Source organism: Bufo bufo, chromosome 2 (assembly GCF_905171765.1).
Source record: "Bufo bufo chromosome 2, aBufBuf1.1, whole genome shotgun sequence".
Classification (NCBI taxonomy): Eukaryota; Metazoa; Chordata; class Amphibia; order Anura; family Bufonidae; genus Bufo; species Bufo bufo.
Window position 1 is genome coordinate 151,731,181 of NC_053390.1, and position 23,460 is coordinate 151,754,640.

The 23,460-nt window shown below is 47.0% G+C and overlaps 1 protein-coding gene across 12 annotated transcripts in view; it reads left to right on the top strand.

Moving 5' to 3' along the window:
* The window catches only part of PPIP5K2 (diphosphoinositol pentakisphosphate kinase 2), a 160,743-nt gene that overhangs the window by 106,700 nt on the left and 30,583 nt on the right, over nt 1–23,460 (top strand). For 7 of the 12 annotated variants that reach the window (XM_040421590.1, XM_040421591.1, XM_040421593.1 and 4 more), the window contains exons 23-26: nt 8,223–8,339; nt 15,869–16,042; nt 17,911–18,084; nt 21,086–21,152. In XM_040421590.1, coding sequence (XP_040277524.1) covers nt 8,223–8,339; nt 15,869–16,042; nt 17,911–18,084; nt 21,086–21,152 — 532 coding nt within the window. The remainder of the gene's footprint in view (nt 1–8,222; nt 8,340–15,868; nt 16,043–17,910; nt 18,085–21,085; nt 21,153–23,460) is intronic. The other 5 variants (XM_040421596.1, XM_040421598.1, XM_040421600.1 and 2 more) reach the window with 1 other exon arrangement.

The following is a 23,460-nucleotide window of genomic DNA, read 5'->3' on the forward strand; positions in this document are numbered from 1 at the left end:
CACTGGCCCCCCTTGGTCCTGTCAAGACTTTCCTTCAGGGCGTGGCTCACGCGGTTCCTCCGTACCGCCCTCCGGTACCGCCCTGGGACCTGAACCTGGTTCTCTCAGCGCTCCAGGCTTCTCCTTTCGAGCCTCTGCGGACTGTTTCCTTGCGGCTTCTGTCCTGCAAGGTTATTTTCTTTGTAGCCGTCACCTCTCTTCGGAGGGTGTCCGAATTCGCTGCACTCTCCTGTCTGGAACCTTTCCTAGTGTTCCACCAGGACAAGGTGGTTCTTCGTCCGGTCCCTTCCTTCCTTCCTAAGGTGGTCTCCGCCTTTCATCTGAACGAGGACATCGTTCTCTCCTCCTTGTGTCCTTCCCCTTCCCACCCCCGGGAGAGGAAGCTTCATCGCCTGGACGTTGTCAGGGCGCTCAAGGTTTACCTGGAGGTAACCAGCTCTTTCAGGCGTACTGACTCGCTCTTTGTGGTTCCGGAGGGGTCGCGCAGAGGGATGGCGGCGTCCAAAGTTGCTATCGCCCGTTTTGTCAAGATGGCTGTTACTGAGGCTTATCTTGCCGAGGGCAAGGTTCCGCCCCTTGGTGTTACCGCTCACTCCACTAGAGCGGTCGGGGCTTCCTGGGCTCAGAGGAATCGGGCTTCTACGGAGCAGATTTTCAAGGCGGCCACTTGGTCCTCCTTGCACACCTTCACCAAGTTCTACAGGGTGCATACTCATGCGTCGGCTGACGCTGCTTTAGGCCGTCTGGTGTTGCAGGAGGCAGTTGATTGATGCCTCTGGGTGTTGGTCTAGTTTGTTCTGGTCCCTCCCTTCTGGGACTGCTCTGGAACGTCCCATGGTTTCCTGTGTCCCCCAAGGAATATGAGCGAGAAAAGGAGACTTTTGTATAACTTACCAGTAAAGTCTCTTTCTCGCTCTTCCTTGGGGGACACAGCACCCGCCCTTCATTTGGGTTTACAGTTGTGGTTCCGGCTTGGTTGCCCCCGTTGGGGCTTGACAGTTCTTTTTTCCGGTTGGTGGTTATCTTTCACTACTTGGACACGCAACTGGCAGTCTCTCTCTCCAGGCTGAAGGGTATAGCTGATGGAGGAGGGGCTTACAGCTTTCACTTAGTGTCACGCCTCCTAGGGAGCAGAGCTATACCATGGTTTCCTGTGTCCCCCAAGGAAGAGCGAGAAAGAGACTTTACTGGTAAGTTATACAAAAGTCTCCTTTTTGTGTGGAAAATTGGCATTACTGTCATTCAAATAGGAAAAAGGAAAAGGGTTTTCAAAGACTTTAATACTGATGACCTATCCTTTGAATAGGTCATCAGTATCTGGTCGGTGGGGGTCTGACCCCTGGGACCCCCGCTGATCAGCTGTTTGAGAAGGCATCGGCGCTCCTGTGAGAGCCACGGCCTTCTCCGTACTCGCCAAGCACAGCGCGTACATAATACAGCGGCTGTGCTTGGTATCGCACTCAGCCCCATTCACTTCTATGGGGCTCAGCTGCTCCTAGGCCACATGACCGATGAACGTCACTGGCCTAGGAAAAGCTGAGAGAAGCGGCAGCGTTACTGTGAGTGTGGCTGCCTTCTCAAACAGCTGATCGGCAGGAGTTCTTGGTGTTGGCCCCCACCAAAAGGGAACTTGTCATCATAAAATACAATGGAGGAGCAGAACAGATTGATTTTGTGGGAAAATATCAGCAAAACTGGTAAATGAACACATTTAATTTCTGCTCTTTATAGCTCGGTAGCCATTTTATCAGGGACAGCGGGTGCAGGGAACGGTATCCTGATGGGAAAACTAGCACCGTTGTGAAACTTCAAGTAAAAATAAGCTCCAGCACTCCTTAAAATTTACTCTTTTATTTCATCTTCTTAAAACCATGTCTGGCGCGGTAAAAAAAAAAAGTGCTTACGCATTTCGAACTATGTATGACAAATTCTTACTCGTAGCTTGAACTGTTCAAATATAAAAGTGTTTATTATGGGAAATCAAAATGACTGAATTGCTATTTTCTCGCCCATATTCATTGGAGGATACAGGAACCGTGGGTATAGCTATGTCCTCTAGGAGGCGTTGACACTAGATAAAGCTGTTAGCTCCTCCCCTGGCAGCTATACCCCCTCCAGCCTGGAGAGAGAGAGCTTCAGTTTTTTCTAGTGTCAATAGGAGACAAGACCTCCCTCCTTTCCTTCTTTTCAGGTGGGAAACAGTGGTCGCCTCGCCTCCCTCTTTTCCTGGGGGAGCACGCCAGCGTTGGTTTGCCACGCTGCCTCCTCCCCCACACGAAGACAAGGTTGACGAGGGCAGCCTCGCTCCCCTGCATCCCGCCAGCAGAAGGGTCACCCATCCAAGTCCCTCTTCCAGCGTCCTGCCACTATGGTGCCAGTAGCTGAAGGGGTGACCCTGCTGGAGAAGAGGAAGGGTGAAGATGGCGGCAGGAAAGAGAAGAGGATGAAGATGAGGTGAGTAGACGGGACTAGGTAGTATGTTCTACCCTCCCCTCCCTCCCCTCCCTCCCTCCCTCCCTCGTCATCATTATCAAGCAGGGCCAGCCTATACTCAGGGGTTCAAGACCCGCTCTACCACGATGGCCAACGATTACATGAAAATCAATATGTCTTACAGGACTCGCCATCAGGTTCATCCTGTTCTTGGTATGCACATTCCCCCTTACAAGGCACACGGGGTTAATGCCACTGTTGTACAGCGGGAGGCCGAGCACACCGCTGTGGACTGGGGCGCTCGGTCAGACACACCTACCGCCATGATCCACCCCTTTCGGGAGCAGACGAGCTGCAGTGAGAGCGCGCCGCTTCGGAGGGAGTTAACCGCAGCGCGATCGGCCGTGCATCGCATCTGTGTTCCGGCCCGCGTTGATATAGACCCGACCCCCGGGGTGGACGCGTCCGTCTGGGCGGGCGCATTCACGCTGCTCCGGTCCCTTTGTGACCTGCTGGTGCAGAATTCGGTGGCCTCTCCTGATCGGCTGTGTGCAGGGGAGGGAGGGGCACTCTCTTTGGATCGCCGCTTAGCGGCAGTCTTCGTCCCTGGGGGGGGGGGGGCACTCTGGCGCGAATTCTACCCGCCCTACTTCCCCCTCCCCCAGACACCTGCTGAGCTCCGCCCACCGGTCATCAAGACAGCCTAACCCTTCCTTGCCAGCAACCTCTTTAGGCCAGCACCTGATTACTGGGTTTCTACCTCTAGTACAGTGTGCCATAATGTGGAGGAATTGAACCCCTTCCTGCCTCAAGTAATCAAGGCTGGCTTCCTAGTTTAAATTTTTTAAAAAATTATGCGTTCATATGGGTCCCCCTCCTCAGCCCACATCACCGCAGGACCTCCCAGCCTGGGCCCGTCCCCTATCTCGGATAAGGAGGACCTCGCATAGTTCCCAATCCGCCCTTTGGGGCTGTTTGGTTGATAATTCTCCACCTTCGCAAATCCCGTGGACGACAGCTGAAGTATTCCCAATCCACCCTCCGGGTCGTTTGGTTGATAAGTCTCCACCTGCGCAATCCAGTGAAGGACCTCTGCAGGATTTCCAATCCGTCCTCCGGGGCCGTTTGGTTGATAATTCTCCATCTGTGCCATACAGTGGAGTACCTCTGGAAGTCCCAATCCACCCTCCTGGGTCGTTGGTTAATAATTCTCCACCTGCGCAATTCCATAAAGGACCTCTGGCATTCCCACTCCTCCCTTCTGGGTCGTTTGGTTGATAATTCTCCACCTGCCCAATCCAGTGGGGGGGCCGCTTAAACTTCCCAATCCACCCTCCTGGGTCATTTGGTTGATAATTCTCCACCTGCTCAATCCAGTGGGGGTCCGCTGGAACCCCCCATCCACCCTCCGGGTTTGTTTGGTTGATAATGCACCGCCTTCGCAATCCGGTGGAGAGACTTCTAGTAGTTCCCGTTCCACCCCCTGGGTAGTTTGGGTAATAAGGCCCCACCTGCGCAGTCCACAACTGCCAGGGGCGAGATTCTGAGGGGCAGCCCTACGCGCAAGCTAACCACAGCAGGACATCTTTCTCCTCTCATATCTCCACACCCCCACCATTCCTCCCTGGGTCACACTCAGACCCCCCACCCCCATCACAGGGGAGGGTCCGTCCGGGGTTTGGGGGGGGGGGGGGGAATCACTGATTCAGACCCTGACATGAGTCCGAAGCAATCTCCCGAGATTGCATCTACGGTGGCCAGCAGTACTTGTCGTATGCATTACCCCCTTCCTTAGGCGGAGTAACTGCACTACTTCAGGATTACAGTACCTGCCCTGCCATAGGTGAACTAAGTACAATAACATGGGGTTCGGCACCTGCCATATGCATTAGCCCCTTCCATTGGTGGCGCAATGACATCATCACTGGTTACAATGTGTGCTGTATGCATTGCCCCCTTACTTAGGTGCAATAATTGCACTCCCACGGGGTACAGGACTTGCCATATGCACTAGTTCTCGCCGTGGGCATTCGCCCCCCTTCATAGGTGGAGTATTCTCCCTACCACTGGCTAGTACTTGCCATATGTTTCCACTTTCCTTAGGTAGGTAATTGCACTACCATTGAATACGGTTCCGACTGTCGCGCATAGGCGGAGTGTTGCACATCACCGTGCTTTCTGTTGCATTACCCCCTTCCACAAGTGATCCACTAGCGGGGGAATAACAAAACATCTTCAAATGCTGCAATTCTGCGGCGCCACGGCTCTAGGTGCCTTCGCTTATTTCACAAGGGGGCGTGGCAACAGTCGGTACTCGCAGGGGCCCTGTACTCTTACTCTAGTGCTATATGGGTGCCACTAGTGGACACGGTGGCTATTCCTCATTGTATCCTTCTTTTTCTTTGGTGCTGGTTTTGCGCATAATTATAACATCATCTGTCTTCTCAGGGGGTTTCCTAGCATCACTTATGTGTCCTAGAGACCCCCATCTCCATGGGCCTCCGTTGTTCCAGTCAGTCATGATATTGTCTGCATCAATATGTAGTGCGTACTCCTTTGCACATATATGGTATGGTGAGTACGTTCCAGCGAGTCGAGTGTTTCACTGACTCTGTATTCTGTATCCACCACTCCCCCTTCTCTGGGAAAGTGGTTATGTGGGCACTCTGGTTTAGCTACTACAGCGTGTTCTCCTCCACAGGTGCAGTTTTTCGCTAATGCTGGAGTTCGTGGTCGCTGCAGTGGGACATCCCCTCAGGTAGGGGCCCTACCCTGGCGCTGGCTTGGCAGTTGCTCCTGCTCAGCTCCCTTCCAGGTAGAGTTTTTAAGGTTAGCTCTACTTATCTGGAGCAGTATGGTACGTGATTTCCACGGATAGTCTCAGGCCCCCCACCTCAGTTTTGCGCTGATGGGGCAAGCGCTGGCTACTACTGTGGGAGCGGTATTGCATTACCACTACATATTTGTTTTTTACTGCACAGCTCGTTCGTCAGGTTCTGCGGGTGGCCCCCTCCTTTGCTGGGGTATGGGACTAGCAATACAGTGTCACTCCCCTTGCCTGTCTTCCTCCTCAGGCGGAGTTTTTTCGGAACAGTCACTTAATTCCTGGGTACTTCTGTATAGCGCGGATCTCACACAGGGAATGGTCTTAGACCTAGCCTATTCGTCTCCTGTCTTCCCCCCTCTGGCTCATGGGTCGTAGCCACCCCGCAGGCCTTGGTAGCTCCTACATTACTACCTTCCCTCATCTGCATTTGCACGGGATATTCGCTTGGTAGCTCCCATTTCCACACACGCTCCGGTCCAGACCGGTAGGCTGTGGTGCCCACCTCATCCCTCCTTCTACAGGGAATCCTTCCATGGTCCTGGGTGCGTGAACGATATCCACACCACAGCTGCCACCTTCTCTCCCGGGCAAGAGATCCGGAAGCTTGTGGCGTGGACGCCCTGATATCGCCTTGGCGGGAGTTCTCCCCCTTTACGTGTTTTCCCCCTTCCCTCCTACCCAGGGTTCCACGAAAGATCCAGATGGAGGGCATTCCGATAACGCCTAGTCGCTCCGGATCGGCCGTCACGCGTGGTACGCCGACCTCGTTCTCCTTCTGGAGATGTCCCTTGGTCACTGCCACTCAGAGACGACCTTCCTTCACAGGGTCCGGTCTTACATCAGCAATAGGGTCTTTTGGTTTGACGGCGTGGCTTTTGAAACTGCCATTCTGACGTGGAGAGGGTTTTCGGCGGACGTCATTCGCACTATGATTCAGGCCAGGAAGCCTGCATCGCACAGGATCCATTATAGGACCTGGAGGTCCTTCCTGGGCTTCTGTTTTTTTTTCTCTCCTCACGGTCCTCTCCTTGGACCTTGGTTTAGCACTTAGTTCCTTGATGGGTCAGGTGTTGGCGCTTCTGTCCAGGGGGACACAGCCTTTCCAGCGTCCTCTGGCTCCCCTGGTAACCATGAAAACCTTCCTTCAGGCAGTGGCACATACGGTTCTTCGGTACCGTCCTCTACCGCCTTGGGATCTGAACATAGTTCTTTCAGAGCTCCAGTCTTCTCCCTTTGAGCTATTGCGGGAGATCACTCAGACTCCTGTCCTAGTAGGTAGTTTTTCTTGTAACTATCACATCCATCAAACAGGTGTCAGAGTTGGCGGCGCTCTCTTGCAGAGAACTCTTCCCGGGTCTTCACAAGGATAAGGCGGTTCTCCGGCCCATTCCTTCTTTCTCCCGAAGGTGGTCTCTGACTTCCATATCAATGAAGAAATTCCTTCCTTCACTGTCCCTCTCCTTCACACCCTAGGGAAGGGAGTTACATCATTGGATGTTGTCAGGGCTCTGATCATTATTGGTAGCCTCCAGTCCCTTCCGGCGTACGGAACCCCTTTTTTTTTCATCCCGAGGGTCCTCGCAAGGGATTGGTGGCCTCCAAGTGGCAATTGCACGATGGATTCGGCCTGCAAGTGCTGAACCATACCGCACCCGGAGCAGGGTTCCGCCCTTAGGGGCCACGGCTCACTCCACCAGCGTGGGCGCTTCTTGGGCGCGGAGGAATCGCGCTTTGGCTGCACAGTTGTGTAAGGCGGCTACTTGGTCCTCCTTACACACATTTACAAAGTTTTACCAGGTGCATACTTTTGCATCAGCGGACGCTGCCTTGGGCCACATGGTCTTGCAGGCGGCAGTTTCTTAGATACCTGCAGGGACGCTTGCTTCCATGGGTCTGTTGTTTTTTTCCCCTCCCTGTGGACTGCTTTTGGACGTCCCACGGTTCCTGTGTCCCCCAATGAATATGGGCGAGAAAAGGAGATTTTTGTATAACTTACCAGTAAAATCTCTTTCTCGCTCTTCATTGGGGGACACAGCACCCACCCAGTATTGTTGTTCGACCACCGTTGTGGCAGTTGCTGGTTTGAACCCCGTTGGGTCTTTTGGGCATGGTTGGTGTTCCATGTTTTTTCTTGGTTGGTTGGAGGGGGTATAGCTGCCAGGGGAGGAGCTAACAGCTTTATCTAGTGTCAACGCCTCCTAGAGGACATGGCTATACCCACGGTTCCTGTGTCCCCCCAATGAAGAGCGAGAAGGAGATTTTTGTATAACTTACCAGTAAAATCTCTTTTTTTTTGCTTCACCTTTCAAAAAATTGTAAAGGTGATCAAAAATAAATTCATACATACCTCAAAATGGTATCAAAACTACAAATCACCTCACACAAAATAAACCCTTACACGGCTCTATAGGCATAGATATAAAAAATTATGGCTGTCAGAATATGGCCATGTCATATTAAAGAAATAAAAACTATAAAAATGTATCGCTAACCAGACTGAGCCACTGAAGTTAACAGTAGTTGTCAGAAGCCTAATGTAAATTAAATGTTTACGGTGATGTAACCTCTGGATGCTGTGATTTGCACAGGTAAAACTGGAGAGTCGCCCTTTACGGTTTTCACAAATCCTAAATGTAATCATCCTTTCCTAATATGATTTAGCAATTGTCTTAATGCTTCACGGAGTTCAGTCTATGGTTGAGTCCCATAAATGTGTAGCAGAGACTGCTGTAGACATACATTTACATACTTTTGATGACCCTTCTCAAATGTGCCCACTAAAAGTAATGCCTAAATGCTGTGCAAAGCTAGCCTAAGAAGTCTGCATCCGGCCCAATGTGTTACCTATATGGAAGCCGCAGTCAGTCAGAACAATAGCTTTCTTTAGCTTGGCAGCTAATAAAATGGAGCAGTCTAGTAAAGCATCGGGTCATTAACGTTTTATTCTGAACTTCATGTACAGGACTTATCATCGGAGGAAAGATTTCATGTAGAGCTTCATTTCAGTCCAGGTGCTAAAGGGTGTGAAGAGGACAAAAACTTGCCTTCTGGATTTGGTTACAGGCCAGCATCACGAGAGGTTTGCAGTTTATTTTGCAATCATCTGAGGAATTATGGTTCTGTTTGTTTTTCCTTTTAAAAGGGTTCTCCAGGAATTAAAAAAATGAAAATACTTAAATATTATTTTATTATAAATATATTCACAAATACCTTTCATTACTTAGAATGGCTTGTTTTGTCTAGGGAGCAATCATTAGGAGAAATAAAATGGCCGCCGTCCTATCAGTACATACAAAACCTGTCCTAATCATACAGGAGGACACGTTTCTTCACATCACTGAGGTAAAGAGCTGCCTTATCCCCTTCTCCTATTTGTCAGGGATTATGATCCTGAATACAGTTTAATACCATCTTCAGATAAATCTCTTTGGGAATGGATATGATGAGGAACATAAGAAGAGAATGAGGTGTGGCTAATGAGCAGCAGCACTTGTTTACAGTCTCCATTACCACAGTCTGTCCTGTCCGTTCTCTCTGTACTTCATGTCTCTTCATGAACTAAATTCCCCAGAGATTCAGCTAAAGTTCTTATCTGTATTCAGGATCATAATCCCTGACAAGTAGGAGAGGAGGATGAGGCAGCTCTTTAGCTCAGTGTTGTGAAGTAACTTGTCCTCATGTGTGATCAGTAGAGTTGAGCGAACCTGGACCCAAACCCAGACTGTCCTACTAAAGTTTGGGTTCGGTGTTCGGGTGATTTTATTATTTTCCGTTATAACATGGTTATAACGGAAAATAATAGCATTCTGAAAATAGAATGCTAAATAAAATGTCTACTGAGGGGTTAAAAAAACAAACAAAAAACTCACCTCATCCACTTGATCGCGCAGCCAGTATCCTCTTTTCTTCAGGATCTGCAAAAGGGTATGAAGTGGATGAGGTGAGTTTTTTTTTTTTTTTTTTAACCCCTAAGGCTACTTTCACACCTGCGTTCGGGTGTCCGCTCGTGAGCTCCGTTTAAAGGGGCTCACAAGCGGCACCGAACGCAGCCGTCCAGCCCTAATGCATTTTGAGTGGACGCGGATCCGCTCAGAATGCATCAGTCTGGCGGCGTTCAGCCTCCGCTCCGCTCAGCAAGCGGACACCTGAACGCTGCTTGCAGCGTTCGGGTGTCCGCCTGGCCGTGCGGAGGCAAGCGGATCCGTCCAGACTTACAATGTAAGTCAATGGGGACGGATCCGTTTGAAGATGACACAATATGGCTCAATCTTCAAACGGATCCGTCCCCCATTGACTTTCAATATAAAGTCTGGACGGATCCGTTCAGGCTACTTTCACACTTATAATTTTTTCTAAGTTATAATGCAGACGGATCCGTTCTGAACGGATACAAACGTTTGCATTATAGGAGCGGATCCGTCTGAGCAGACATCAGACGGACCCGCTCTGAACGCTAGTGTGAAAGTAGCCTAAGTAAGTAGACATTTTATTTAGCATTCTGTTTTAAGAATGCTATTATTTTCCATTTCCATTTTATAACCATGTTATAACGGAAAATAATAAAGTGAAGTTCGGGTCCACATTGACTTAAATGGGGTCCGGGTTCGGGGTGAAGTTTGGGTCCCGAACCCGATCTTTGACCTGAAGTTTGGCCGAACCCGGCGAACCCAAACTTCACTCAACCTTAGTAATCAGGACAGGTTTTGTGTGAACTAATGGGTCAGCGGCCATTTTGTTGCCCCTTATTGCTCCCCAGACAAAACGAGCCATTATAACTTATGAAAGGCATTTGAGAATATATTTATGATAAAGTAATATTTAAGTATTTTCATTTTCTTAATTCCCGGAGAACCCCTTTAAAGAAGCACTCCAGCAAAACAGGTGTCTCTATATTGCAGCCCAGGCTTTTTATTAAAGAATAATGTAGAGGCTCTTTTGTATGCCTTGTGTATTCCTGTTTTAGTTGATATTCCATTTATGGATTGTCTGCCATTTTGATTCAGTCTTCCCCTCTGATATGGTTCTCTTTAAAAGGGTTTTCCAGGATTTTATTACTGATGCCCTATCCTGATCGGTGGCGGTCCGACACCTGGGACCCCCGCCGATCAGCTGTTTGAGAAGGCAATGGCACTCCTGTGAGCGCAGTGGCCTTCTTTGTGCTTACCAAGCACAGTGTCGTACATGGTGGCTGTTCTTGGTATCGTGCTCAGCCCCATTCACTTGAGCCTAGGCCACATGACCAATGAATGTGTCGTCAATGGCCTAGGAGAAGGCGCTACTGTGAGCGTGGCTGCACTATCAAACAGCTGATTGATTCCCAGGTCTGTGTCCCCCCCACCGATCAGATACTGATGACCTATCCTGAGTATAGATCATCAGTTATAATGTTTCTGAAAACCCCCTGATGCCTTTGGCATGCTAGATACCGAGGGGGTGCAGTCTCATTACACTGCACTGCTGATTCCTATCTAAGGCTTTCACACTTGCATTGTTGGGATCCGGCATGCGCTTCTGTTGCCGGAGGTGCCCGCCGGATCCGGAAAAAAACGCAAGTGTACTGAAAGCATTTGAAGACGGAACCGTCTTCCAAATGCTTTCAGTTTTACTATGGCACCCAGGACGCTATTAAAGTCCTGGTTGCCATAGTAGTAGTGGGGATCGGGGGAGCGGTATACTTACAGTCCGTGCGGCTCCCGGGGCGCTCCAGAATGACGTCAGAGCGCCCCATGCGCATGGATGACGTGATCCATGCGATCACATGATCCATGCGCTTGGGGCGCCCTGACGTCACTCTGGAGCGCCCGGGGAGCCGCACGGACGGTAAGTATGCTGCTCCCCCGCTACACTTACCATGGCTGTCAGGACTTTAGCGTCCCGGCAGCCATGGTAACCACTCTGAAAAAGCTAAATGTCGGCTCCGGCAATGCGCCAAAACGACGTTTAGCTTAAGGCCGGATACGGATCAATGCCTTCCAATGGGCATTAATTCCGGATCCGGCCTTGCGGCAAGTGTTCCGGATTTTTGGCCGGAGCAAAAAGCGCAGCATGCTGCGGTATTTTCTCCGGCCAAAAAACGTTCCGTTCCGGAACTGAAGACATCCTGATGCATCCTGAACGGATTTCTCTCCATTCAGAATGCATTAGGATAATCCTGATCAGGATTCTTCTGGCATAGAGCCCCGACGACGGAACTCTATGCCGGAAGACAATAACGCAGGTGTGAAAGAGCCCTAAGGGCGACAAAATGATAGATCAGTGAACTTCTGACCTCTAACTTAGGCCGTCTGCACTAGGCTTGTTTCGGGTATTGAATTTTAGATACCCAGTCGATACTTTTGTCTGGTATCGACCTCAATACCAGGATTTGCCTTCTTTCGATACTATGCTTCACTATTGCGTAGTCTAGTATCAGAGAACATGGAGCACGCTGCTCTTAGCGCGCTCCATGTTCTCTGCAGCAGCACAGGGGAGAAGGAAGCACTATCTCCCTACCCCCTGTGCCGCTGCCGCACTGCGCCACCAATGAAAGTAAACGTTTAATACAAATCCAGGAGGCGGGTGCTGGCGGGGATCTGCCATCAGCGGTAGTTAACCCCTCAGGTGCCGCAACCGCCTCCTGTATTAAATGTTGATTATCATTGGTCTTGCAGTGTTCCCCCTCCCCTCAACCCCCCAGTATTAAAATCATTGGTGGCGCAGTGCGCCCCCTCACCCCCACCTTCCAGTATTAAAATCATTGGTGGCAGTGGCCACAAGGTCCCCTCCCCTCCTCCTCATTGGTGGTGCAGTGGCAACTTCTGATCGGAGCCCCAGCAGTGTAAGGCTCCATTCACACGTCCGCAACGTGTTTTGCGGATCTTCAAAACACGGACAGCGGCAATGTGCGTTCCGCATTTTGCGGACACTAATAGAAATATGCCTGTTCTTGTCCGCAATTGCAGACAAGAATAGGACATGTTCGTTTTTGTGGAACGGAAGTGCGGATCTGCAATTCCGTGTCCGGGCAGCACATCGTGCTACCCCATAGAAATGAATGGGTCCGCAATTCCTGCGGAACGAAATTGCGGACGTGTGAATGGAGCCTAATCCTAGGGCCCTGGCTGCCATGGTAACATCCCTGATGCTGTGTGCACAGAGCACAGGGCAGCAGGGAGAGTGTGAGATCCTATTCACCCTAATAGAGCTCTATTAGGGTGAATAGGACAAGGGATTAAAAGATCCTAGGTTCTACCCCTAAGGGGGGAAATAGTTATTAAATAAAAAGTTAGACTGGTGGCTATTGCTCATAAGGAAAGGGGTCAAAATCTATGGATGCAACTGAGCTGGCATGAAACGAATTTTACTGCTGAGTTACCATTGTATGTGTAAAGAAAATGCTGGAGTGCTTCTTTAATATAATCGCACTGTACAGAGTAAGAATGCATAATCTGCCATACTGTATTCTCATTGCATTAATCTCGGAGAATGAGCAATGTCACTATAACCCCTGTGCTGGTTGTAATGAATACAGAAGTACATAACCAGCTCATTTATGCCCCCCTTGATAATCCTTCATGTGTCTTATTGTCACAGGGGGCATCTATAACCTATATTGTCTCAAACATTTATTGTTACAGGGATCACACTTTCTAACAATATGCTGCAGTTTCAGCTTGACACCCAAATTTAGGGTCCCACACCACATCGGGATCAGGTGGCACTCTTCCTGGAATATCATACTGGAAGATAGCGTGCCTAAAGCTTTCAGCTCCTCATCTTCCTGTGACATTTTGTGCTCTAGGTTCTGGAAGTTTATTTATCATTGACATGGCTTGGTCCCTAATCGCCATCCACACGAGTGTCCTCATCCAGCCAGCATCTGTTATGTGGGTTATTTATGGACGTGGATGGTGCATTTCGATCCGAGCAATGTCCTTGAATGGGTGCTAGTTCTGGCACGTCACGGCTCATTCTGTCGGTTGATATCCTAAGGATTAAGTCATTAATATTAAAGTCCCAGAAAACCCTTTTAAAAGTGTAGTAGATGAGGATAAGTCATCAATACCAACATCCCGGAGACCCCTTTAATAGTGTGTATATAATGGTGCATGCTCTGTATGGCAGCTGCATCCCTCGAGTCATCTTGGCGCCTTTCAGATTAAGGGTCCATTCACACCTCAGTATTTTGTAATCCGCATCTGTTCCGCAAATTTGTGGAACGGAATGCAGATTCATTTCAATGGCCCCGCAAAAATGTGGACAGCACTCAGTGTGCTGTCCGCATCCATTGTTCCAATCGATCTTGTCCTACGATTGTCCGCAAAATGTGGTCTGTGGTCCCATTGTAGTAAATGGGTCCACAGAAATGCAGATGACATGCGGAATGCATCAATATGTCATCCGCGGATTGCAGATCCGTTTCCAGGAAATAGAAAAAAATATATATTTTAGTACCCTAGCAACATATATTCCTCCTTCCGTTTTTTTTTTTTTTTTGCAGAAAAATGGAACCGATGCGGATGTACAATTGGTAAAAATTGGATTTTTTTGCGGAAACACGGATCTGCTAAAAATGGAACGGAAATCTGGAAAATAAAAATACTGACGTGTGAATGGACCCTAAGGGTTCTTTCACACTTGCGGTAGAAGATTCCGGTAGGCAGTTCCATCGCGGATCCGTCTGACAAATGCATTGAAATACCGGATCAGTCTTTCTGGTGTCATCCGCAAAAACTGAACCGGTATTTATTTTTTTCACAGATTTAAAGGTCTGTGCATGTGCGGACCAGAAGAACGGATCCATTTTGCCGGAACACTTAATGCCGGATCCGGCACTTAATACACGTCAATGTAAATTAATGCCGGATCCGGCATTCCGGCAAGTGTTCGGGATTTTTGGCCGGAGAGAAAACTGCAGCTTGCTGTGGTATTTTCTCTGGCCAAAAAACGTAAGAGGGACTGAACTGATGCATCCTGAACGGAATGCTCTCCTTCCAGAATGCATTAGGATAAAACTGATCTTTTTTTTTTTTTTCTGGTATTGAGCCCCTAGGACGGAACTCAATACTGGAAAACTAAATGCTAGTCTGAAAGTACCCCAAGAGTCTTACAGTCCCTCCTGGCCAGATGGATGTCCCACAGGCCAAAATACGTTATTCTAAGCTAATTCCAGCTGTATCGGTTTATGCACATTGCACAGATGAAGCAGAGGCCGGTGCACCTCACTACTCTGAAGCTGGCTTAAAGGGAATGTGTTATCAGAAAACGACCTATTGTTTATATCATGTTTTACATATTTATTAAGAATGTTATTTTTAATTTTCCATGTCAATATCTATATTTAAACAAAAAAAAAACTAAATTCCTGCAGTTTTTGCACTGACCCCTAAGCCTTATAGGTGCCACTTCTTGGTCTGTACAGATCACTATACTGCAGTTATCTGCTTATCTGTCATTCTAATCCTGCCTGTAATAAGGAGATATCACCTCTGTGTATAGATAAGACAGGAAATCTACAATCAGAAATTAAAATCAGATTAGAATAAAGGAGATGTGTTGATATCAGGTTTTAAAGAAAATGTCACTAACATTTTTTTTCTGCCAATTAAAACCAGATAGTAACATATCCTTTTCTTCTAATCTCTTTTTATTTCCCGATTGCAGATTTTTTTATTCTATTTTCTGAACACGATTATGGGGGCGGCCATCTTGCCTGAGCTGTTCTTAACAGCCTTTAGTAAGCATTGAGAAAATAGCTTTATGGCAGCCGCATGGCCATAGACACAATGGTCAGGAGGGGACCCTATTGACTTCTATGGGACAGTTTTCTAGGCGTTGTTGTTGTTCTAGGTCATTGTACGAGGAAAGAATAGATAAACTTTCACAGTCTCCTATTGTGAATGGTGGATCCTGTCTTATCGGTCATTCTAATCCTGCCTGTAATGATATTGCCTCTGTGTATAGATAAGCAGGTAACTGCAGTAATGTGATCTGTACAGACCAAGAAGTGGTGCCTATTATTATACTTAGTGACCAGTGCGAAAACTGCAGGATTTTATAGTTTTTCTTTAAATATAGATATTGACTTGGCAAATTTTAAAATGGCATCGCCAAAAATTCTTTCAAAATATGTTAAACCTAAAATACTTGATTTAAACTATAGGTCATCTTCTGATGATGCATTACCATTAAAATGATATATCCTAGCCTCCTAAAAGTCGGGCAAATCAGGAGGGACTCCATGACTCTTCAGCTGAACAGCACCGCCCAGGTGACTCTTCAGCTGAACAGCACCGCCCAGGTGACTCTTCAGCTGAACAGCACGTGCTTTATTCTAACTTCATTTTTCACACTTTAAGGGCACAGTTTCTAGGAGGACATGTTGAGAAAGATATAATAATGTGCTATAACACTGTGATAGTGGGTTAGTGTAGGAAACCAAGTGACGGGTCCCCTTTAAAATGCAATTACGCGCATGAGTATTTTTTTTCTAAACAACTTTTTTATGCTTAATGTTTTTAATTTCTCTTAAATGCTTTCTCTAAGCTCTATGTGGTGTATGTTATTGAGAAGGGAAGAAAAACTAAGTGGTAAGTACCTGTGGCTTTTCTTTGGGTTGTTTTAATTTAGAGTGAAAGTTCAAAGAAGCAGGTTCATAGCAATGACAGCGATGAAGAGTCTGGTGTGTGCAAACGGGATGAGCCTGACCGAGCCCTGGTGATGTTCAAACCTATGGTGTCTGATCCGATTCACATTCACAGAAAGTCCCCATTACCTCGTTCCAGAAAGATAGGCTCTGTAGAGGTAAGTGTCCTGATCTACTGTTCCTTTATTATGGTATCTGTTAGCTTTCCTCTTACATACAAGCATTAGTTTGGGTAGTGCTGCCTTTAATGTGGCTTGCTTCCAAAAATATCCCATAGTGTCTACTGGACCAAATCTGCTTATTACGCTTGGAATAGTATTAGAAGCTGCTCTTCACAACCACACTGTAGTTTTAGAGAAGAAGACATTGCTGTTACACATGCGTGTTCCCTCAAATGCTTAAAGGGTTTGTCCCATGTCACAATTTCCACAGCTAAATGGGACTAAGTGCAGGCCCTAGGTGGCCAGGTTCACAGAAACAGCCAAGCGGACGCACCCTCTGCTGCTTCTGTAGGTCCTATTGCCGTGAATGGTAGCTACTGGTGTTGAGCGAATCACAAAGTGGACTTCGATCTGAATTTCAGGGAAAGTTCAATTCACCGAATTGGCGAATTTCATCGGGCTTCACGGTAAGGAATCGATTTTCCTAAAATGGCGGTAAAAAATAATAATTTCAGACTCACTTCATCCATTTACTCGTGGAGTCTGCCGCAGCTATCTTGATTTAGGATCCCATGCGAAATCTTGTGCACGGTAACATATGACGTCACGACACAGGCCAGCCTGATGACTTTATCACACACTGCGAAAGATTTCACTCTGGATCTTCAATTAAGATTGCCACAGCGGACTCTTCACGATCAAACAGATAAGGTGAGCTTTTTTTGTTTGTTTAATAGATTGACCCCTGACAGCTTTCAATGGTCATCTCAGATGCTGTAATCGGAGATGAACACGACATCTGAGGGGTTCAATGACTGCACCATCACCATACCCCATCATTGCGCCCCGCTACTTACAAAGAAATGTGCTTTGTGACAAAGTAATTCATCACAAAGCGAATTTCTTTGGTAAATTCGGCGACCAGCCAAATTAAAGTTTTTTAGAACTTCGCTCATCTCTAGTAGCTACGCAAATGGTACAGCAGAACAAGCTATGCTGCTTCTGTAACTTCCGGAGTTACCGAGGCAGCGTAGCTTACTGCGCTACACTGTTTGCATGGTTCACATTCACTGCAATGAAAACAGAAACCGTGGCGCATCAGCCCTTTTGGTTGTTTCCGTAAGCCCGGCCGCCTAGGGCCATCTCTTACTCCCATCTTGCCATGGGAAAACCCCTTTATCACAAAGGATACAGTGATGTGGCCAGTTATTCCTGACCACGCATTCTGTACCTAAATCCTCATCAAATCTGCTAGCCTCCAATTGTCCCCTAAATGCAGATTCTGCAAAGGTTCATATATTCACATCACCTGTGACCACAGGGTTTCCATCATGTCTGAGGTGGCACATAAATAGCTGGAACAGCTCTACAGCTTGAGAACCCCTCCAAACAACATTGAACCCCATGAGCGTGACATGGGGGGGGGGGGGGGGGATTTCGGGTTTAACTGGCGTTAGGCCCGAAAAGCAGCCGCGCTTCCATAATCATCACTGCACAAGATGCAGGAAAGCTTTAAAGGCTCCTGGTCCGAGACCCTGCAATGCGTGTAGTCATTGATCCCATAATCCTGTCGACACTAACTTGTCATGGGCTGAAAGCTCTGGATTTACTATTTGTCGTCATCTTGTACTTCCATCTAGAGTGTTTTGTGATTAATTATAGTGAACCCCTAATAAACATGTCTAAAGATCTGGTCATAGCTTTTTGCTACCATCATGCCACACATTAAAGGTTCTGTATAGTTCTCCTTCTCTGGACTACAAATAAGAATATCTAATTTTTTATTTTTTTTATTTCCTGTTAATTTTGCTTTGTTTCTAACTTTGCATGCTTTGCTTTGTTTTTGCCCCCTTTCTCACTTCTAGGAAGAGAGCCCCCTGAGTGTGTCTAGCCCAGAGTGTATCGGTACCTGGATGCATTACACCAGTGCTGTGGGTTCTGGGCGTCGAAGACGCAGATCAGGGGATCAAATCACTTCTTCCCCCGTGTCCCCTAAATCATTGGCTTTCACATCCAGTATTTTTGGCTCATGGCAACAGGTTTCTAAACTTTACTTCACTAAAACCTTTTGTTTAAACGTAAAGACCAACCAGAACCAGTATTAAAGGACATCTAATCACCTTTTATCCACGTGAGTGGATTGTGACCCGCTGCGGCAGTACCGTCAGTACATCTACACCACTGGCATGTTGCACTGTTTAGCTGTCTAAACATTGCATTGTCTGGAGAGGTTTGCCTTTTTTTTATTTATTTTTTTAAGCGGAAAACACAAATATAGTTTTTTTTTTTTTTTATACATTTTGTAAAAATTTTCAATAACATTTTATGAATCCGATTGGCTTAGCTGTCCTTTAAGACTAATGATAATATGGCATCACATCATTTTTAATTGTTGAGCAAAATATATTTATGATGCTATTTAAACCATTGGGGGTCAAAAAAGAATTTTAATTGTTGGCAGTGAATATTTTTTCTTTGCTTGATGTTAACCAAGAGTTAAAATTCATTACTAATCATCCCTTCTTGTTCAGCACTTCTTCCATTATAACGCCCCCGAAATCCACCATTGGTGGGACCATTGCTGCATTGTGCTAGAGGAGACAGCCGGTTCTCGGGATGTGTACAAGTAGTAGGCAGCAGATTTCAGTCCCGTCGGAAAGTACTGGCCTCCCGATTGCCACTGTTGTTCCGTATTTGACACCCATATCGCCAGCCTAAGAAAGGGCTTGTGCAAAGTTTTCAAGTTATCTCCTATCCTCAGGATTAAGGACAGTTAAATGATAGGTAGGGTCCGAGCGGCTGAGCATTCGCCTTTTTTCGGGGGTCCAGTAGTTAATGGATGGAGCAGCAGGGCACATGCTCAGCCTGCCGCTCCTTCAGGACTCTCGTTCTCGGTATCGGTGGGGGTTCCTGGCGGTTGGACCCCCACTGAGAAGTTATCCCTTCTCCAGAATGTTTTTTCATCTCTGCTTTCTGCGAGCCATACATGTTATCGTTCTGTCAGCAGGGTAAAGCCTCATGTACACGGCTGTATTTTGTATCCGTGTCCAATCCACGCAGAGCCATTAATTTCTATGGCAGCACACGGATGTTATCTGTACACTGTCCGCATCCATGTCTCCGCTCCGTGTATTATAGAACATGTCCTATTCTTGTCTATATTGCAGACAAGAATAGTAATATCTAGCTATGGGAGGGAGAAAAATGCATTTTGCACACGGAAGGTGGCCGTATTTTAGCATATTAGTGTCCGTATTGCCGTCCACGGTCGTGTGCATGAGACCCAAGTTGTATTTCATGGCACAATATTCAGGTAGAAATATTGTAGTATTTTTTTTAAATGTATTAGTTTTTCTTTGGAAGGTAGAAAGGAAACTGCAGCTGTTCCCCTTGCAGTATATATGGCTTCACTTAATTTTAGGACAGGGATCAGCAACCTTCGGCACTCCAGCTGGTCTGAAACTACAACTCCCAGAATCCTCTTTTCACTTCTGTGGGAGTTACAAGTGCAGCTGAATAAGTGTGCATGCTGGGTGTTGTAGTTTTAAAGCAGCTGGAGTGCCGAGGGTCGCTGATCCCTGTTGTAGGAGTTGCTAGGAATACAGTGATGCCAAATCCACATTCAATGGATGCATTTCATTGGCTTTTTCTTAATAAAATCCCAACCCCTACAGTAATAATGTCCCCATAGTGGCATTGTATATATTAAAACATAATTTTTCTCAGCAATGCGGGCACATATGAACATGGGACCAACACATGTCTTCAGCTGCCAAGAGCACATGTAACAGGTCATCCAGGTTCATAGGTACAAATCTGCTGACAGAGGTCCTTTAATAACTGGACACACCACTTTTAATAGCAATAATTGCCGCTACAATGAACCCTAGCCCACTTCTCTTTCATGAGCTTCTTGTTTTGGGTCCTACCACAGCACGACTGCTGAGTGCCAAGGCTTTATTGTGGCCAATTACCTTTTTAAAAGGTTAATCCTACGGAGAACATGAATAGATAATAAACGTATGATCTCTTGGCCACCACATGACAGCGATGAGGAAGGTTTTGAATAGGGTGGCAGTCGAGCATGCAGGCTGCCGCGCGGTAAAAAGTCTATGGGGTCGATGGAGACCCTTATTGAATGTTTTTTTTTCTTCTTTTTGTTGTTGTTGTGTTTTTTTTTAGTGAGATAATTTTGTAGACACATGACTAGACATACTGTTATGGTGCAGTGTAGGATTGTCATGGTTCCATTAATGATCCAAGTTATCCCGTCCCTGAGCCATCGAAGCATTATGGAGTGGACTAATAGTGCAGTGGACTTTTATGGTCTGTGTGTCCATAGCCTCACCATTTGGAACTACGGCTTTTGGTCAGTGCTGACCAGCAAAGGAAGGTGTCTGTCCCTGATCAAGAAGAACTACCTCACTGATTTGTAGAAGAGATGTGCTGGGCCATTACTGGGCTGACTTGTTCTGCATTCTAGTGAACGACTTGCACCAACCTGAGGCTCAGATTATGCCACCTGATTTCCAGCCGTTCACTTCATTATAGATGGCTATGTAGAATGGAAGAGGTTCTGTTAAACATGCCCTATTCCTTTCCACAGCTAATCCTGTTTCAGGAACTGGGTATATGCTTTGCATTGGGTGCAGCCTGTAACATGTTCCTCTTTTTATAGGCCGCATGTATGGATTCTAGTGCCTTGTGTTTTGGCATGGCTGAGTTGCCTGCCTCCAGCTTTTCTTTGAATTCCTTTTCATACAGGATATGTTTGCAGTGTGAAGTCTGTCCAGTTATCCGCTTTATTTCCCCACATCAGTATGTAACTTTTTTGTGTCTGATGATATTTTAGTGCTTGCTTTGCATCACTCCATCATCTGTGAAGTGGACTTCTCTCAGAAGGGAGATGTTGCATGACGATGTTCTTCTCCCACTAACCTGCATCGTGCATCACGTATTAACATTACATGTCTGAGATGGGTTGCCTTATGTCGCTGGTTTGTTCCAATGTATCTAACCAGAAACCAAATCTCTTTCCAGGTACTATCAGATAATAATAGCCATCTAAGAGCAGGCAGACTCCTGGAGCAGAAGCACAGCGGTTTAGGTAAGTATACTTTCTTAAATCATGTTATCAGATTGGGACAAGGCTAACAAGCTGAGCATTTTTTTAACCCACCACTCAATTTAAAAAAAAATGCATCTAAAGCATGGCAGTGACAAGCAATACTTAATACGTGGCTGTGCTTTTTGATACCAAATGATGTTGCTGCTCATTTATATAAAAAACAGTCTTCAAAATGCAACTAATTCAGTAACGAAATAATTAGTTGAAAAATAAAATAAAAAAAATATATATATATATAATCTATCTGCGGATTCTCCGGTTGCATCTGTTATATGGGACAAATGGCATTGTGTGCTGCCCATACAGGTCCCCTCATTACAGAAAGCTATGATTTAGGGTCCATTCAGAAGAACATAAGGGTTCCATGCCCATGCTGTGGACTGAAATAGCGGTCCGCAATGTACGGGCACCAGCCATGTGCACTCCATGGTGCAGATGTGGACCCATTGACTATCTTTTGCAGTGCAGAGGCATGAACCCGAAAGCCCACGGGGTCCACATCCACACCACGGAGTGCACATGGCTGGTGCCTGTATATTCTGGCCCCGTCGTTTGCGGGCTGCAGTACGGGCACAGGACCCTTACGGTCGTCTGAATGGACCCTTACTTTGAAACTAACTGGGAACGGAAGTTAATTATCTGGGTGGCTCCCCAATGGCTTCTCCAGCCAGCTCAACTTGATTAACTATTTGTGTGTAACGAAAGAGGCAGACTGGGAGAAGCCAGAGGCGAGCTGTCCAGAGGACTGTTCTCCCATTTCGAGAGGCGAGCTGTCCAGAGGACTGTTCTCCCATTTCGAGAGGCGAGCTGTCCAGAGGACTGTTCTCCCATTTCGAGAGGCGAGCTGTCCAGAGGACTGTTCTCCCATTTCGAGAGGCGAGCTGTCCAGAGGACTGTTCTCCCATTTCGAGAGGCGAGCTGTCCAGAGGACTGTTCTCCCATTTCGAGAGGCGAGCTGTCCAGAGGACTGTGCTCCCTGTTTCTGGCTCATTTGGAAACTGGCAGTCTTGATCCCCCTACGTTGCAGTAAGATGGCAGTGGCACAGACAAGAACTATGCCTTACACAAGTTTCTGGCGCAAGTTACAGTAAATCTGGTGGGTCAAAATAGGCTCCTCCCCCTCCCGCTAAGTAGGCCCTTTTCTTACCACTTTAGAAAAGTGTTGAGAAGCTGAAAAAGTCACAAATTATGGCGCAAATATTAGATGCGTTATAATTTGTGACTTTTTAACGCTGCAATAGTGGTGTAAACCTTTTGATAAATGTCCCCCTATATTTTCTCTGAAATGCTGCAACATTTCAGGATAAAGCAGAACTATCTGTAGGGAGGTTTTGGCAGCGTGCATCTCCTGGCAGGTGCCCTTTTAACATTCCTAGTTATTACAATGAGAGAAAACAATTTGTGGTGCCCTGATTTCAACAAGTAAACAGCCTGCAGAGGAGACACAATTGGTGTACTTCCTTCATATCACAGCAGTTTAAAGGGAATCTGTCACCAGCGACCTCCATATTCAACTGCTTACATAGACACATAGCTGTGGTTCGCCTGATTAAAACATTGTTTTTCTTTTGTTGATCTGAGGCTCTGTTCCAGAGTTCTGATACGTTTTCTTAATATGCCGATTAGACCTTTGGTGCAATGAGGGTGTCACCATTGCCCTTATTGCATCCAATACTGCTCCTTTCTATGGCCAGCCCCTCTCTCGCTGCTTTGATTGGCAGGACCAGGCAGTGCCAAATCAGCAAGGGCAGGGCTGGCCAGCGAAAGGAGTGGAGCTTGTGTGCAACAAGAGCAGTGGTGACACCGCCATTGCAAATCACTGACTTAAGGGACGTTCTAACGAAACAGCTAAAATCGATCTTTATTAAAGCTCTCTGAAATACTAAACGGGAGGATGAACTCTACCTAAACTGAAACCCTCATGGTTGATAAACATCTGCCCACAACACAAAAAATGACTGACCCTCAAATAACCCACCGGTCTGCTATGACGCTCATGGACCAGTGTATGCAGTGTGGTGTGGACACGAATCAACCATGTAAGCCACAGCGCTAGAATGGCCGTGATAGCGCTGTTGCTGTGGCCTCAGGACACGAGGTCGGCGGCTTACATGTTGTCTGTCCACACCCCATATGCGCGTTGCTCCTGACGTGCCAGGGATGGCGAAACGCTTTGAGCAGCTAGTGGGGGCAATATAAATGCAGGCAGCTAGATTTCCCAGGTGATTCGTGTTCACACCGCAGTAGCTGTGTACGCGCGCCCAGTAATACGACAGTGGACACGTGC